At 43.1% G+C, this 18980-nt stretch overlaps 1 protein-coding gene across 1 annotated transcript; it reads right to left on the bottom strand.

The window, feature by feature from the left end:
- Positions 1–4044: 4044 nt before the first annotated feature.
- On the bottom strand, positions 4045–15703 carry LOC127326478 (protein PHYLLO, chloroplastic). The gene is made up of 27 exons (XM_051353331.2): positions 15258–15703; positions 14869–15065; positions 14652–14769; positions 13801–13917; positions 13575–13676; positions 12625–12681; positions 12035–12103; positions 11684–11794; positions 11426–11620; positions 11116–11214; positions 10087–10653; positions 9763–9987; positions 9006–9308; positions 8864–8931; positions 8422–8580; positions 7999–8124; positions 7796–7924; positions 7616–7724; positions 7206–7358; positions 6853–7116; positions 6586–6753; positions 6248–6391; positions 5705–6166; positions 5276–5572; positions 5033–5190; positions 4807–4914; positions 4045–4591 (listed from the first exon to the last, which is right to left on the bottom strand). Exons 1-27 carry the CDS (start codon positions 15633–15635, stop codon positions 4330–4332), a joined length of 5145 nt encoding a protein of 1714 aa, XP_051209291.1. The 5' UTR covers positions 15636–15703; the 3' UTR covers positions 4045–4329.
- Positions 15704–18980: the final 3277 nt, after the last annotated feature.

Genomic DNA, 18980 nt, shown 5'->3' with positions numbered 1-18980 from the left:
AAATAATCTTGTGAACTAACAGCAGCGATCCCCAAAGTTGATGTAGTGAACTTCGTGGTAAAAAAATGTGAACTTTTCTTTCTTGTGAATGAATTTTCAAATGTTTGCCAATTAAAAAAGGTGAACACCTGCGATAGATGAAGCGAACTCCACCAACAAACAAAATAATCTTGACAAGTACTATCCGATATTTTCTTTATCCGCACATGTTTGTGTGTTTTCAGTGAGCTACCTGTTCACTGATGAAGCGGCCTGCTGCTTCATGTGTTGTTCTAGATTTCTATCCATAGCAGCAATGTTTTTTATGGTCAACTTTCTTATGTGTGCTTTAACCGAAATCAGTGGATAAAACAAACTTCCATAACAAAAATAAAACAGTAAGATAGCTGAATAATGTTATATCAAACAGTAACATTGCTAAAATACAAAGCTAAAGGCAATATGTATGAAAAGAATAACACAGAGCAGCAGTTCATATGTTGTTCTCTCTGAAATTCACATACTAAATCTCTGAACTTAATGTGCTCTGTTTCTGAACCGCAGATAGCCCAACACTAGGAGGCCATGCCCGTGCAGTTCAGAGGCATCTTTTGGTCGGGTTGGAGACATTGTGCGAGAGCTCACCTGTGGGGTTCTCCGGCCGGATGCGATACTGGAGAGGCCTCGACGAACGGAGATCTTGGAGGAGGCGCGGCGCCCCTCCATGATTCGGGTGGCTAGCTACCCTGCTGCGATGGCCCCGTCGCATCCATCTCCCAACGCTCTCCCCCGACGACGGCTGGAGGAACAGGGGCAGGCGGCAATGGGAAGGGCGGGGTGCGCGGTGGAGATGGTGACGCGCGAGCGAAGCAACAAGGCAGGGCAGCGCCGAGGAGGAGGCAAATCGTGGATGCGGCGCTGCCACCGAGAAGAAGGCACGCAGGAAGTCGGGCCGCCGCCGGGAAGAAGGCAAGCGGGAATTCCGGCCACCGCCAAGGAAAAAGGCGGGGATGAAGGGGGCGGTCGTGGCTCGCGGGGGGGGAATAGGGCGGGGGCGGCACGTCCGGAGGAAGGAGGTGGGGGTGGGCGCGCTGGATCGGGGCAGGAAGAAGGTCTGGCGCACCGGAGGGGATGGGGTCGGGCGGCACGCCGGAGGGGACAGGTGGGGATGAGCCGGAGAAGACGGTGTGGGGGCGCGCTGGAGGGGACAGGGTGGGGGCGCGCCGGAGAGAACAGTCTGGGGGCTCGCCGGAGGGGAAAGAGTGGGGGGCCACCGCAGGGGAACTGCAGGGCGCCGCCGGCCGCCGGGAATGTCGGGGATTGGGGAAAAGTTTGGGAGAAGGAGATAAGGCAAGGGTGGGGTGGGGACGTGTGGTGGGTTGACGACGCGGTTCAGCTTCTTTCGGCCTGGGGTCGAGTCCGTAGAAACTAAAGCGGGAATAGGGGGTTCGAGAATAGCTATTCTAGAACCCTCTTAAGGGGGGTTCGAGAATAGTTGGGCTCTATATATATATATATATATATATATATATATATATATATATATATATATATAAGGCATACATCAAATCCACGGTAAAGATTAAAAGACAATAGACGTGAGGGGAGTGTTGAAATAAATATATTGTCTAGCTTTTTTTTTCCCATCGGTCCGGACTTTTGAGATAGTTGGCTTGTGCATCATTCAGTAGCTCTATGTCTACACATGCTTTAGTTGTGCCTTTTGGGTTTATTAATGTGACCTCCTCCGCGGCGAGCAGCCTTATTAGACTCGACACCGAGACTCGCTCCATTGTGAGTGTTTGATCCAAAAGATTCTTGTGCATCTTCTCCATTTGGCATCTTGGCTCCCACGTTTTCAAATTTCCTGGTCTTCCCCCAGTCGAGCTCCCCGTGAACTCCTTGTTGAAACCACTGGTACGGATGTTTTTTCGGGTGAGGGACGGCACCTCTTCCGCGGCGAGCAGCCTTATTAGACTCGACACCGAGATTCGCTCCATTATGAGTGTTTGATCCAAACGATTCTTGTGCATCTTCTCCATTTGGCATCTTGGCTCCCACGTTTTCAAATTTCCTGGTCTTCCCCCAGTCGAGCTCCCCGTGAACTCCTTGTTGAAACCACTGGTACGGATGTTTTTTCGGGTGAGGAACGGGACCTCTTCCGCGGCGAGCAGCCTTATTAGACTCGACACCGAGACTCGCTCCGTTGTGAGTGTTTGATCCAAAAGATTCTTGTGCATCTTCTCCATTTGGCATCTTGGCTCCCAGGTTTTCAAATTTCCTGGTCTTCCCTCGGTCGAGTTCCCCGTGAACTCCTTGTTGTAACCCTTTCATCACGGAAGGGGAATCACCGGTCGGTATGGATTGGTCCTTCACTGGAGGGTAAGCAAAGAAAAAAAAAATAGAGATGGGTCAAATCAGCAACTCTTGGGATTGACGGAGGTGACCTAGAACTTTGCTACGAATTTTTTTTCCAAACAATGCAGTAGGGCGGCATGTGTATTCATTAAGAAAGAAGGTAGGGGTACATCATCGCTAAAAAAGACACAACATATACAATGCAATGGAGGCACGACCCATACGATGCCTCGCAACTACCCTAGAGCAAAACGATACATACACCCTAAAAGACGACCAAACCCAACCTACACTAGATCAAAACGCAACAATACAACCCTAACGACTACCTTGATGATGACCATGCACGACGAAAGAACAGACATGTCATGGACGAAAGCCGCTACGTGCAAGCCTTATACTGCGCCATTTGCACGAGCATACACTGCACATCTCCGTATCCACCAAGCTACACACACTCTCAAGTCATGTGTCCACCCAGGCCATAGAAGAGGGACCATGAGGGTAGACAGGCACAAACCGAGAGAGCTAGTATCAACTAAGTAGAATTATTTTCCCAAAAATGAGCTGACGTACAGCAGGGGAATGCGGAGCCAGCACCAGATGACGACCACGAAGAAGGAAAAGGACAACCTTGGGTTTGGAACTTTGGATGCGATGGTGAAGCCACGACCACAGGCCACAGCTAGCAGTGCAGCCACCCCACCATCCGCGCGCCATAGAGGCGACGGCTCACCGAAATCGAGCACACCCTCACCGAGAAGCCACGTCCGCCACCGCCAGACCACACTCCGGCCGGTCACACTCACACTCACACCAACCACCATGCATTCCCGCTACCACACAGATCTGAATCGAACCAGATCGACATGCAGGTCGCCGGCCGGTTTCTCCCGCACCCAAAAGCAGGAGCTTCCGGGGCACCTCTACTCTGGACGGCACCGGACTGACCGCCAGCCTAGAGATCATCGTACCCTGCGGATCTGCACGGGGAGGCACATCTGAGCATGGGATCGGGATCGGGGTCTACTAGCGGCTAGGGTTGGGTTTGGGCTTATCATGAGAAGAATGCTTTGCTTACAGCAATTCTATTGTGCTTGTGAGGTACGCTATGTTAAATGCTACGTGCAAACTTGAGATAAACAATGCGAAGAAGAAGAAGAAGAAATTTAAATTCACCGTATCGACCATGAGCGACGGGGGCGAGCAGGGAGATGAGCAGAGCGACTGCAAGAAGAGTCCTCCTGCAGCTCATGGTGACCCTCTATCCACGTACCTCTACAGCTTACTTGACGCTCGTGAGAAATCTCGCTCAGCTGGTGAAGTGGTGATGGCAACAAGATGAAGAGAGGTGGAAGGCAATTTTGAGTACACACAAGATCCAAACAAGCTTCACTTGCATAAAATAAGACAACTAGATGCAAGTGTAGCCAATTCTAGTAGTACTCCCTCCATACCGGATTAATGGGCAAATACGCACTTCAAGAAACAAGTTTGACTACTAATTTAGTCAACAAAATATAAGATATATATCACAAAAATTATATTATTGGAAACATTTTTTAAATACGAATCCAACGGTATAATTTTTGTAGCATATATCGCATATTTTGTTGACCAAATTTATGCTTAAACTTCTTTCTCGAAATGCGTAATTGCCCATTAATCCGGTATGGAGGTAGTACACCGATGCAAGTGGAGAAAGTATTAACTCGAGAGTCGAGATCCAGGAATCACAGAATGTTACCTGCTCCATCTAGTTAACCCACTTGAGTGACAGGTTAATTACTCCAGTAATTCATGTGGGCTCATGGCCCGTGCACCGATAGATGTCCGGCGTGAAATGTAGCAAGGTGTCCCCTACTGAACTAGTACCATCACGAGATACAGAGGAAACATTTTCTTCCGTCGACTCAATATGGCAAAACTAAAGGATAGATCCGTCAACTCCAGGATAGATCTGTCATTTTGTAGTATGCCGACACTAAGGCGTCATGTCTTGTGCAGCTTCAGCAAGAACTTCCTGATGGCTCTAACTAAAGGAAGAGGGTTCTCGACGTGCACAGCATGGCCACTTTCTGGGACAACCATCATTTCACAAAGCTCCTGCCTGTCACGGCAATCGGCTTCACGTTCCCCGTGCTTTCTTATCTCGCTGCACATTTGCTCAGATATCTCTCTGAATTTAACGTCCTTCTCACCTGTAACGATGAGGAGAGGCTTCTTCAAGTCTTTCAGGTCTTCCCACAGGGACCTGTGCATTGAAACTTACATGAGATAGAGTTTCTTATCCATGTACACGGTAATGATTTCTTATCCATGTACACGGTAATGATATGCACCTATCAAACTGTTTTTCACCTATATTACCAGTGCAGCATGAATCAACCTCTTGACATCACTGCTACTGATAAACCGGACATGCTGCTCAATGAAAATATTACAGAAGAGAGAAGAAGGTAATCTTACTTTTGTCTTCCTACGCTCGAGTCAGCAAGAACCTTAGATAGATCTGTAATGTTACTGTGCTTTCTGCGTGTCCTCACGAGGGAATCAAATTGTGGATGTCCTCTTAGACTGGAAGTTTGGTCGAATCAACAGAAATGATTCCAACAAGGAAAAAAAAACATGTCAAATACTTCATATTGTATGGTCAAGAAATCAAACAAGTTATTTTCACCATCCGTTTCTCTACCTGGCCCACATTTTTCCAGAGTACCATGTCTCGATAAAACATTCTAGTCCGGAAGACAACAGGAATTGAGCTCTTGATTTATCAATAGCACTACGACGTCTTCTACTTACTTCATGTCTCAAACCAGGACTCCCCGATATCAAAATAGCTCCACTAATCTGTCTCGACATGAGAACCTCAGGAATTAGGATAGTCAAAATAATAAAGAAAGAAACAGAAGAGCTGTAATCTTGAAAAATTTACCTTCTGATTTTGACTTAGTGCCATGTGGAGTGCAATCCTTGCACCCATTGAGTAGCCAACAACAACCACCTCTCCATCAGTTATACAGTATATCAACTTCAGCAACAAATCTGCAATCGATTGAACTGTAACAGACATTTGACTGAAATTTTCAGCATCATGCTGGGGAATTTGGGATTTCCCATGGCCAGGAAGGTCAACAGCAATGACCCGTGCACTGGGAGCGAGAGCTTTCATCATGGGAGTCCAGTCCTCACTTGTGCCAAGAAATCCATGAAGAAAAAGAACAACTTTATCCTACAATGGTTAAATGCATTTGGTTACTGTGACTGCGCTATCTTATCTCCTAGGGGAAAACCTACAACAGTATATCTTGTACAACAAGGTAGGCAACTAAACTACATTTAAAAAAATTTGATAAATTCTTACATTTGTACAATCACCAGCCTCTTGAAGATTAACTAGATAAGAAAAATCATCCCCATCGACTTGGACAGAATATGACTTTATTTTTTCTTCACTGTATGTTCTTTCTATCTTCTCATTGTTTATACTTAAATGCTGGAGATAGCCATGGGCATCTTCTACTGAAGCTCCCATTCCATCACCTAGCGAGGGGGCATGGATTTTTAACTTCTGTCCTGATACATCTTCTCTTAACCATTGATATGTTCCAAGCCCATGAGCCACACTTCCACATGAATCATTTCTCTTTATTCTGGCAACTAGGTCATGTTGTCTGTCAACATAATATGCAAACTGTATATAGGTCGCCAAACCTACAGAACTCTCGTACGCACTACTGATGACAGCCATCTTATCATGCATGTGAGCCCATTTTGCTATATGAGCTGCCCTCTCAAAGCCACCAACAACACTGGGTTTTATAACCTGGGCATTAAGATGAAAACAAAGTCAAAATTGTTAATGGAAGCAAAAGCTTGGAAAATAACTCATAAATTTTGTACTCACAACCGCAACTATTCCTGGATGTACGAATTGCTGAAGCTTATCGATTGGATCCCCCTTAAGGTTGTCAATACTCTCGTCTAAAGCAACAGGCAAGCCACTGTTTTCACAGTACTTGATGAGATCATCTACTGAGATCACTGGTTCCTGGAAAGTAAGAAGCATGAAAATTCCCAAGAAAAAACAAGACGAATGTCTCTTTGGGGATGAAATGATAAATCTGTCAAGAACAAGTAGCATTATAGTAGCAGGGTGCAGAAGAAGGAAGGCAAGTTTTATGTTTGTCTATTAGACTATTACAGAGTTACAACAAAATTGCAGATGAATAAAAGGTAGATTACCTCAATGTATTGCAAACAAAATCTTTTTACCCTGGATCCAAATTCAATTGCTTGCTCATATGTCCATTTCCGATTTGCATCAGCACGGATGTTGATCTTGTACCCTACAACTTCTCTTATTTTTTCAATGACAGCTGCATCTTCAGCAGGAGTTTCACGACGCCCAACCTGCACAAGAGATTTAGAAAGGGATTTTCTTCATATTGCCTGATTAGCAAATACTTCGTATTTCAGATATTGACATCAATGAACAAGCAGAAAAATTACCTTCAGTTTCACGGTGGTAAAGCCTTCCTCGACAAGTTTGGCCACAGCTAGTGCTACCTCCATCGGGGTACCATAGGAGTCTAAAAGTGCACATATCTGTATGCGTGTAGATCTGTTCTGATTATATTCCACCAAACTCTGATCTCCTAGTAATGGGTTGGAACCAGTGAGGATTTCAGATAAACTAATTTTTTGCTGAGATGCAAGCAAATTAAGAATGGCCATCTCCAGGCCACACTTAACACTTGGAAATACCGAAGAAGGCTGACATGCAAAAAGAAAGGGAGGAAAAGTTCAATCTCTTGAGATGCCAGTCGTAACTCATAACAACTAAGTTTATCAAGTTATCTTACAGGAATACCAATGCTTGTCCATATCCAATTGGACAAAGACCCTCTCAACAAAGGAACAACATTTAGCTCACAATCTTTCACTCTGTGGAAGAGAAACCTAAGTTGCTCTTCAACATCTACCATATCCTCCTCGTGAATTTCAATTGGTGCAACCTGTTATATAAAATGGATAAAAACTTAGAAAATAAAATACTCTCAATTATAAAAAGCTGAAACACCTTTTGGTCGAGGTAGAAAGCTTGTAATGGAGAAAATATATTGCAGATTATCTCATGAGTATTTCCAAGTACTACCTAAGTAGCCAATAAACATTTGAGAAAAAGAACATAGGTCAAGAGTCATAACTTAAGCCTCATATTCAAAATAAACTAAAGAAGCCATACAAAATGGCAACAGTAATAAAGACAAACCTCTCCGAATCCTACAATGTTGGCATCCATACATAACTTCAGAATAAAGCCTTCATGAGAAAAGCTACTATCTGAAGCCCCTGAAGTACGAGGTGCAGAAAGCTGGATTCTGTGCAAAAGAAGGTTTGAGGTGATGCCTGGAATAGGAGTGGGGTGCATATTAATTGTTTACGTATATACCTGTACAACATGTATTCCACTGCACGAATTTTGCGATTATGCATGCCATCTAAATCACTCCTAGTCTGACCTCCGAGAAGATAATTCAGATAGTAGGTTGCAGTATTGCCTACGAACATACTTATAGTTCTGCAGAACAGGGGCAAACATTTAAACTCACAACATACACTAAAGTTATTATGAAAACAAGTTTGGATGTAAACCTATGAAAGTTGGCATTTTCATCAATGTGGTTCTCTACTTCCACCACACAATCAAGATGTTCTGCACGGGTCTTCAGCAAGGTATCATGAAGTTCTGTTTTTGTTTGAACTAAAAAATGCTTTACCCTGCAACACAATCAGTGAGAATGGTTGGACACAAACTTCATGGTTCACACCCAAAAATACTTCATGTATACACAGATGATACTGTAACCAATTATATAACAGGCAGAAGTCCTAACACACAACATTTATTAAGTTCCATAATCAGCTGTTGTATATCTTACGTAGCTTCAGGAGCAACTACTGATACAGTCTAGTTCTAAAAGCAAAATCCAGTTACAAATGAGAAAAGTGCTAGAAAAGTTCATTACATTGTGCATGTAAGCACAACTAAACTGCAACTGAATTACTTGCTTTTACCTGTGTGCAGCACAGAGTTTGGAAATCGATATATCATGTGAGGTGTAGAAGTATTTCTGCAAAATTTGGGGTGACGTTGTTTTTGCAACTGGTAGAAGGCTGAAGATTGCACCACCATGGTTGTTGATTACAATTACTGTCATGGGTTTCCTATGGTCCCTTCAGTAATGTCAAAAGCATTATCAGAAACAAGTATATCATTTATAACACCAGAATATGATTTAAGTACATAATAATATAAGATTAGTTTGGCTAAATAGAGTACCGAAGTTAATACTTATCTACGATTTTGACTAAACAGCGTGAAACAGAAATTGAGGAAAGGAAATTGGCTGAGCTATAAATAAGGGGTTGGACAGGGGCTAGTAAAGAAGAAGGGTCCAAACTACATGGGTACCGGGTTAGAAAAAGACTGGTGCACACAAGGGTTCAAACTACAAACCTTTGGTTGAGAAGTGATAGTCCATTTGTATCATGAAGAAAAGATATGTCACCAACAACACAGCATACCTGACAATAGTGCAGTCATAGTAAAGTTTCTGGCTTTCTGCCAAAAGCCTTAAATAGCATTACAAATGACTTACACGCTTGTTTGATCCAACAGCAAATCCAATTGCCGTGCTAAGCAAACCATCGATACCACTTGCTCCTCTGTTCCCAGCAACAGTTGCACCAACAAAGTCAGGAATACTGTGCATTATCATGTTACCTCCGTGGGTGGTGTGTTCAAGCCAGCCCTTCCCAAACATGTTCAAGTCTCGAATGACCATGCTATTCCCAACAAACATGACAGCATCACCGTAAAGTGCCTCTCCGATTACATGAGCAACATATGGTTCTGTAAGTGAGGACTCCGAATGTACATGACATATTATCTCCTGTGAAACCTGGAATAAGGAGCAGTTGTCAAAACAAAAGAAAACTGAAGGCAATCAGAAATTTATCAGTTATTTTTTCTGGGAAATGGAGCTCCAGGAAAATCTCCATTCAATGTATGCCAACATGATTACATTTTTGCTAGTTGTTCTGTTTCCATTGGCACAAATAAATTAACTGCAGCATGCATTTTTTCATTTGCGTCTCTGGAGTGATATGGTTAGATTATTTTGTGTTGGCTACAAAATTCACATAAAAACATATTTTTTGTACTATTTTTGAGCTTCAACAAGGGGCAAACTATTTTACCCATTCTTAATTTCTTATAACCTAGGACATCAATAAACAACGGAGTTTGTAGAGGATTGATTATACATATGGAGAAATTTTGTTTATCTATCCATTATACCAGCATAGTTACTTTATTGTATATTTTCATGATAGTCACCATGTTCTGGCTCATACCACTGAATTCAGAACCATCAAAATATCCTGCCATCTGCTTGTCTTCCTTTCTAAATTACATTGGCACAAACTAGCAGCAAATTCAGATACACTAGTCTGGATTCTGTGAGTGACAACATGTGAAGGATCATGGCGGCACGGATGCGTATCAATCAAGATGTAAGAAGATGGGAAGCAAGACTCGAGAAACATTTCCACGCGTTTGCTAGTAATCCGGCTTCCAATCTGCCAATTTAACAATACAAAGCTTCAGAAAGTTGGAACATAACAAATATGCAAATGCAAAGAGTGGTGCAAAAGCATAGAATGAATGAGGAGCTAAACCTGGACAATAACATCTGGATTTATCCAGCTTTTTACAGAGTCCGACAGAAGAATTTGATCTATGTAGTCTATAAACAAAATATTCTTATCAAGTTCTGGAAATGAATTTAGAACTTTCCTCATTCGCAGTCCAGACAGAATGTCAGCGGCAACTGGCCAGGAAAGGTGTCTAGCTAGTAAAGCCACAGCCCACATATCATCTTCTTTATGAACAGCTCCAATTAATAGAAGCCCTTTGTTTGCCTTTTTTATGATATCTAGAACCTCTATTGTTGAACACGAATAATTACCAAATGCAGAGACCATTTTCATTCCCAGGTATCTAGTATATGGTTCATTATTTCTAAACCACCTGTCCAGCCCTCTCAAACAATCAAAACTCCAACCTTGATTGCTGTGATCTAGTGGTTCTCTAAAAGCACAGTTTATATGCACTGGACCTTGTGGTGCTTGCATTGCATTATAGGCTGCTGAATCAACTGTTGTAAGAATCACTCTTGCATACATCTGATCACCAGGTGGAGGGAGATTAAAAAAATATCTCACATAGTTACCAAAATGATTGACCTGCAAAATGGAGGGGGGGGGAAGTTGAGATGGGTTGTTCACAAGAATAATTAATGAATAGAACTGTAACATGAAGTTGTGTGCAAACAGGATCGGCAGAAAGCAAATAAAGAGAGAAAGATTAATGAAGTGTGTAAACTCCAACGGCAGTCCTAATAACTCCAGGAGTTCAACTACGCACTGTATCTGTAGGATATATAGGGTTTTACTGCCTAAGATAAAATGGACCCTCTGGCTAGAATTTAAGTCCTGGTAGTCTTTAAAGTAAAATGCATTTAGTTATAATATTGTGAAGGAAATAGCATGGCATATCGTTCTGTCCTTGAAAAGTTTAAGTAATTCATGGCTATCAAGAGGTACCCAAATTCCAAATCAACAGTGCAACAGCCAAGCATTTTCAGCAAAGAAACAGCTGGTGCCAATAATTTGTAATATTTAGAAATTTATTTCAGGTCTAAGCACCTGATTAATCGCTTGGTTGGCTCCAGCATCATGCAGCTCAGGAGGACGATCAGCTGTTAGTAACACAACTGGTATGAAATCTTGACTTGCCTCCACCACCTACATGCGAAACTTGACTGAATATTAGTAATATTACAAACTTTTTTTTCTCTGAAATATGCGGCACTGCATGTCTACTAGTATTAGCATATACTGATCATATTTTATGCCTTCATAAGCACATAGATAAGCAATTTTAGCAACAGGACTTGTGAAAGCTGGCAACAATGCAATAAGAAAAGAAATTAAGAAAAAGAAATACACCACTCACCGAAGGGAAAAGATTTGATACAGCAGTTCCTGATGACGTAATTACTATTGCAGGCTTTCTACAACCTCTCCCATATCCCACGGCATGAAATCCAAGTGAACGTTCATCATAACACGATATGCAAGTTGTCAAAGGATGGCCTGTAGCAGAAAGTGCAAGTGGGGATGACCTTGACCCTGGAGCTATACAGAAGTACTAAAGCAAAGCAGATCAGAGGCATGGTATACATGATAAAACTATTTATTTGCTTAAGATTACCGTGAAACCAAGCCTGACGCATTCTTCAACTATAAGGGATGCCCATGCTGAATTAATGTTAGAGCAGCTCTTAATAAACGATTCCGTTTTGTTGCTCTGTGAGCATAGGTCCTACAGGAACAACAGAGAAGGTTTAGTGTTAATCAAAAAGAGCTTAAGCCATACGAACTTCTGCAAGCTAAATGTCAAATATTTAAGTATCTAATTATTCTATATCATTGTATATTTGTTATTATGTTTGATGTTCTTTTTCTAGACTGGAAAGTGCTGCAAAAAATCTAGTGTCCGAAGGCTATGTTTCCAAATAATAACTCACTGGTAGTTCAAAAAGAGACTGAGGTAGAACTGTACCATGTTTGCAGAAAATAAGAACTGTGCCGAAACGCGAATAAATGACTGCTTGGACATCAGAAATTTCTCCTACAAAGAACAAATGCCATATATGGTCAAGGATATAATTCAAAGAAACTCTTAACAAAAAGTATAAATTACCGAGAAATTCAAAAACAAGGTAAATTAATTCAGAAAATATGTTTGCCCTTTAATCTGAGTAAGGTCCATTGTTAGCTGTTTCTTTACGTGTAGTAAACTTGTAAACTTAACCTTTTTGATGTAAGGAAAATATGTCTCAATAATCGTCTAGATAATGACAGTATGCCAAGCAATAAATTGGTCCCACTGAATGACCATATACTCTAAATTTGACGTGTCTGTTAGCTGAAGCTTATTTTCAAATCATATCCATATCCATGGTCTAAGGACCAAAACCTACTCCTGAATTAATGTTGCAAAATCGTGATATGTGCTTTCTGGCATGTTATGGCCAATGTCCACAAGCCACAATGAAAAAAGCATAATAATATTTTACAAGCCCAAAGCAACTTTGAAACCAAAGCAATAAATAGTTAGCTTCAAGATACTTACCCAGGTTAAGAGGATACCTTTTGCATGCTAGTTGTGGCATTCACTTTGGCAAGAACTTCGGCATCCAAGTATACCTGGAAAGGTGGATCAAATAAAATTCAAATTTAGCACTCGGATGCTAGATGATAATAGGAATATCAAAGTATTGTTGGAATACAATAAACACTGCACTAGTGGTCTTTGCACACACTAGCATGGCATTCCACATTTCAGACTAGTTCGATATGAATAGCCAACACTTTGCATAGGACACGAGTGACTAATCTCTTGCACTGATCACAGCTAAATATTGGCGGCCAGCCAGTTTTATCTGTTGCTTAAAAATGCAGAAGTTTCAGATTTTTAACAAAATTTCTATTGAAGGTACTACTGATCATAAGCTCCAATAAATGGATGAAAGAGATGGCTTCAGATAAAGAAGGATCAGTTACTGCAAACTTCAACCACTAATGTAGGTATTTGTCATAACTGTAACAAGTAACAAAACCATGCCCCCATTTCGAGAAAAAAAATGCCCTTCTTATCCTACCATGGGACAGCTAAATTCTATTCAGTTTCAAAACCCCTTCAAAACAGAAAAGTGTCGGGGAGGTCCCGACAGTAAAAATTTATATAGAGCAGAATACTTTCATAGAGAGAGAGAAGGGGGGCAAGGGGATGTAGAAAAAGGAAGGGGATAGTGCAGATATGCTGTAGAGGAGCAAGTCAGGGGAGAGAGCTAGCCAGAATCTAAAAGTGACTTAGCAGGTCAGCTTTCAGTCTAAGAACCCCACCAACTAATTAGGATGAAGAAATGAGCACACCAGAATAGTAAAAAAATATGAATGGTGGTAGTAAGAAGATTTCGCAGGACTGTGACAAGTAGCATCATGACACAAGGGTTTGACATGGGAAATAAATAGGGGAAAAGAATGTACTTAAGATGAATGTCTTCACGAAAATAGTTAAGATATGCAGAAATATTTACCAACTGAGCATTCCCAGTCTCTAACACATACGATTCTCCAATGTAACTCTTCATCATGCCTTCATAACAGGTGCTGGCTGTAGAATCGTAGCTACCACATACCTTGTTAAAGGTGCACAAAAAGACAATAATTAAGTGGCAAAGAAGATGTGTGCAAATGTTATATGATTTTAAGGAAACATTAAGCAACTCAAAAGATGTCACTAATGCAAGTAGTTCCACATACCTGATTGAAACAAGATTCAGACAAACAAACCGAATCCTCAAATGTATGAGATACAGAATGATCCCAAACCATAGTTGATGATAGCACGGAATAGCCATCAAATTCAGTCAACTCAACCTGTAAATTCAATGTTGCTGAGCATCACGAATATCTACGCGATGCCTGCAAATAGTAACCAAAAAACAGTTCTGTAAATTGCCAGAGCCTTCTATATGGATTGTTTGCAGAAAGTAAATATGCAAGAAAACTTCAATAGCTTTTACAAGTTCCTCATCTGGATTGGTTTCCACTTTTAACACTTCACATGTGCTATACGTAAATGGCGTCCAAACTTACATCAGGCGACCAGCTACCAAGCCACTGAGTCAGGCTCCCTGAGCTGAATGCTTGGTAGCCTATGCGGCAAAATTTTGTCATAAAACACATGTTCCTTCGACAAAAACACTTACGTAGAAATTTCAGTAATTTGCATAAAACATGCTTTATAGGTGATCAATGAATCGCAGTAGTCTTGCATGTGAGAATAGTACTACTGGAGCAAGGAATCATCTTGCACTAACAACTTACTTTCAGGGACATCAAAACTTAAGAGGCTAAAAGGAAAACTTTGTACGAACTTTCTGAGACCGCGGATTTATCCTAATCACGGTCAGTTTAAGGCTTGTGTTTAGGGGGAGGGGCACTCGGGTGTGTGAGTGTGCATGAACATCTACCTTTTAATCACATAACTTGTGAGTCCAGGGTATTCCTGCTGAATTTGAAATGGCTTCTACATGAATTGTTTATCTCGCACCAAGCTAATAAAAATTCTGCTAGGTAAATTGCATGCCACGGAACAGTGAGATTGTTACCTGAGGAATAAAAAAGTAAAATGAATCAGCATTTTCCTCTATTGATAACAACTCCTTGTCACACTTCATGCCTACTGATCCATAAGCTCCTATGAACTCTGAATCAAATGAAATATATCTGCAAGGACAAAAAGGGTCTAATTAATACGGTTTAAAAATGTGTCAAATACTTTGGGCAAGCCAGCATGTATGCACGCGGACACAAAGAGGGAGGCACCTTGATATCAAATCACACCCATTTTTTGCATGTGAGGAACCATGCAAGCATAGTGCAGAACCAACACCAGATATGTCCAGTTGAATTGATGGATCGGAGCTTAGCTTTCTTGATAGATAGAACTGAGGGAACAGTGATGACCCCCTAAACTGAGAGCACAACCATTTGAGTGCCTTCGTGCTGGGTGGAACAAGTACCTGCACCATTGTGTGTTGGATTAGTCGTCTTCCGCTAGGTATACTGTATCATGGCGGTGAATGTAGCTAGGGAGAATGGCCCCACTGTTGCACCCTCGCAATCAAACGAAATGCAGCGCCGCTCTTGACGGAATCAGCTAAATTCAAAAATGAGAGCACGCAGCGACCGCGCATAAGCTTGCCCCGCCTCACCTCGAATCGGATCACACCGCTGTCGGCGGCAGGCGGGCTGGCCTTCAACTCCTGGGTGGCCCGCCGCAGCGCTGCAATGCCGTCCACGAGGGTGAGCACCGGCGGGAGCCTCCGGGTGAAGGATAGACCTACTGGGAGGTCTCGGTCGCCAATGTCTTGGACCTCGTCGACGTCGATCACGATGCCCGTGCGCCGACTGGCGACGGGGTGGAGGAGGTGGAGCGGTGGGCCACCGCCGCCGTGGCATTGGCGGCGCACGCGGTGTCTGTAGAGGCAGCGGCGGCGGAGAGGGGGGATGAGAGGAGGGCGGGGGTTCAGGACGGGGAGGAACGGGAGGGGAAAGCGGGGAGAGGCGGAGACGGCGGGGATGGCGAGCATTTCGCCGACGAGGAGAAGGCGAGTGGCAGTCTGAGTGGGACGTGTGGAGTTTTAGAGAAAGGGGATAAGGTTGTTGGCCCACTCTCGTTCGATGAGCGGGGCGATTTATCCGGGATATTTTATAATATACCACACTTTACTTTGATTCTCTATTATTTACCATGTGACCACCACATGTAAGTGACAATGACGTGTGGTATATTATAAAATTCCCCGATTTATCCTTGAGCTAAACTATTTCACTCATCTAACTCTTTTGTGTGGTATCCCTTTCATCGGCGCCACACCTCATTTTGTGACGCACTTGCGAGCGGCGTCACTCATCCATCCGACGTGGCGTGGTCGACGCTGATCAGCCGACGTGGCAGCATGTGTGGCGTTCTTCATATCGGCCTCCTCAAGTGAACCAGCCTATCCTTCTTGGGTAGGAGACTTACGTGTTGATTGGATGCGGAGACACCTTTTGGTTGTGAATTCTAATGTGGCAGATCCGGTTCTTTATCTACATGGCCAAATGAATAATTCAAGTCACACACTCCCATAATCCGCCTTTTTTTATTTCGTAAAATTAACTTCAACTATGTTGTATCAGTTTGTGGCGCCGCTCTGAAGGGCGCCACACATTCACTTATAATAACCCAAAACATATTGCAAGACAATTCTCCAGGGACTTAGCCATTTTGGCGACCATGTTTGTGTGGCGTCGACGACAAGGGTGCCACATTGTGCAGTGTGGCGCCGACGCCACGGGCGCCACACAAACAGGGTCGCCAAAACGGCTAAGGACTAAGCGTCCGGAACCTTTGGATGTTTTCGACATATAAGTTAATATGTGTGGCGCCGATGTCACGGGCGCCACACAGTGCAGTGTGGCGCCGATACCGGTATCGGCACCACACATTGACTTATGTATAAAAATCAAGAAAACTGCCTTGGCATGGTTGCAAAGTGACTACTCATATCAATAGCAATTTTATACACACATCATACACATAGATTCATATATTTTAAGATAGCTCACATCGTAGCACATAGATTCAACATGTAGCAATGAAGATAGAGTTCACAACATGTAGCAATCAAGATAGTGTTCACAACATGTAGCAAATCCATCTAAGCTCGACGTCCCTTCCTCACGGGCTGCTTCTGGACGGCCTTCATTTTCGTCCGCTGCCGTGGCTCTTCTTCCTGCTGCACCTCCTGCTCCTCCTCCTCTGAAGATGACGGCTCATCGTTCCTCATCCTCCTCAAAGCTGATCTCTGCGGCGGCTCCTCATCGGACTCGATCACAACCTTCTTTCCTCGGTTCACATAATCTTCCGGAGTGTAACGGTTTGGAGCCTTACCCCTTGGCTTCAACTGGTACGCAGACCGTGTGGCTTGCTTCTTGCCTTGACTCTTGCGTTGACTCAGAATGCCTTGACTCAGAATGGTGTCATCAGGAATCTTCACAAACATGAACACATGAGATTACAAAAGTTGAAATTACTAAGCACATGTTTCACGGCAACAAAATAGTCCAAACCTCCGCCTCTTCAGAAGAGGATGTAGCAATTTCGCCTTCGCGGCAACCTAGCAAGTTCGCTAACCGCTGCAACTTCCGTGCAATGTTCTGCGTCATGGAAGTCATGGTTACAATGCCGCCAAACACAATAGCTTACATTCAAAGTTGGTGACCATACCTTAATGAAATGCCGCATCGGTCCGATAGGCTTTTCATCTCTCTAGCTATGATCCCAAATAACCTCACACTCCTCAGTTGTGTTTTGGATCTCGGACCGTTGTGGCAAACATATTATACACAATTTGAGCGAGCACATGCCAATATAGATGATGTACTAGCTAATAAGAGAATACATTACCACGAAGTTCAGGGAGGAAGCAATAGAAGTCGAATGGCCTACTCGAGCAGTCTTGTCGTACTGGCTTTGCGCAACCTCATCGAACGCGATGGGTTCGTCCAAGATGTCTTCATCATACGTGTGGTTCACTAACTCGATACGTGTGTTTTGGTGAAACCATTAGAGATGGTTGTTGAAAGCGGTCGCGTCGTACGGGACAACCTCGACAAGTCCGCCATTCCGTATCGCTTCCAAACAGTGTTGGAACGCTATCATGTGAATCCTATGATGGACAGGCCAATTCGTGATCTTCCTATATCGCTGCCTATCAAGCCTGCAAGATATTGAGCACAATGGATAAAGTTAGATTATATCGCTTCCTATGATCAACAAGTTTCCAGCGCATGATTCAAGAAGTTTACCTATGGAGTGTGTGGTCCGTGTCTTGCCACTGAGTTGGGCACTCCTGATACAACCCGAACTGTCTCATCGCTCTGTGTGGCTGGTGGTATTCAACAAGCCACATGCATATGAGTGGGCACCTCATACGCCAGAAACCCGCCTCCTCCAAGCACTTGGGGTTGAGGTCACTCATCACCGAGCCAATACGGTAATAGGTACCATATGGCTCCCAAATCCACCTGCATCATACAAATTATCGGTTACATGCTCAGAGGTAGAAAAAGAGTGAAGGCTTAAAATCGGTTACCTGCTCAGTTGTAAAAGTGTCCAACTGCTCAGTGTAGTGCATGTACATGACAATTGGATCACTCGTCATCTCCGAGATATTGTCCAAAATGTATGCCCAAGTGGGCTCCCGGTCAGGGTTGTTCCGGTAATGAAGCCATGGCCTCTGGGTGAGTATCCTGGGCCGCCCAACTAATAGGCGATCTCAGCTCCATACCGAAAGTAGGAGAAAGCATCCACCAATACCTCCGCTACAAATCCTGCGACAACCTTCGTCCAACTGCGTACATAAGACATTTTGTTAGAACTTTGTCTAGCATACTACTATAGAAGAATAGTACATATAGCAAATCATCACCTGTCGATAGAGGTAGGCAAGTGTCGCGCTTCCCCAACTCCACTAGTGCTCCAACACCGTAAGCGCCTCAGCCAACACCAATGGGCCAACTTCCCACCATTGTCAGCAAAGAGAGTCCTCGAAAGCATATACCACAAGTACACTCGGGTGTATGTCCTGATCGTGTCTTGGTCGGCCTCTGGCGGACAAGTACCAAAGTTAGTCCTGATACATGTAAAAATTTGGATTTTTTCAAAGACATACCATTCCTAAGCACATAGTAGGCATATGTAAGACAATAGAATGCATTTGCTAAGCTCCAATTTTGCATTTCAACACATACATACATAGGGTTCCATACATACACACATACATTCATATCTAGGGTTCCAAAAAACATATCTAGTGTTCCATACATACATATCTAGTGTTCCATGCATACATAAATGAAGCAGAATCTAGGATTTCACATATAGGGTT

Source organism: Lolium perenne, chromosome 6, assembly GCF_019359855.2.
Source record: "Lolium perenne isolate Kyuss_39 chromosome 6, Kyuss_2.0, whole genome shotgun sequence".
Lineage (NCBI taxonomy): Eukaryota > Viridiplantae > Streptophyta > Magnoliopsida > Poales > Poaceae > Lolium > Lolium perenne.
This window is presented reverse-complemented; position numbering and strand designations above follow the sequence as displayed.

Bases quoted from the DNA above. Each gene is read 5' to 3' on its own strand.
- LOC127326478 (XM_051353331.2), bottom strand. From the start codon at position 15,635: ATGCTCGCCATCCCCGCCGTCTCCGCCTCTCCCCGCTTTCCCCTCCCG. The intron at 11,215-11,425 runs GTGAGTGGTGTA...TTTCGCATGTAG, and splicing joins TATCAAATCTTTTCCCTTCG to GTGGTGGAGGCAAGTCAAGA. The intron at 7,117-7,205 runs GTAAGATAACTT...TTTGCATGTCAG, and splicing joins GGACAAGCATTGGTATTCCT to CCTTCTTCGGTATTTCCAAG.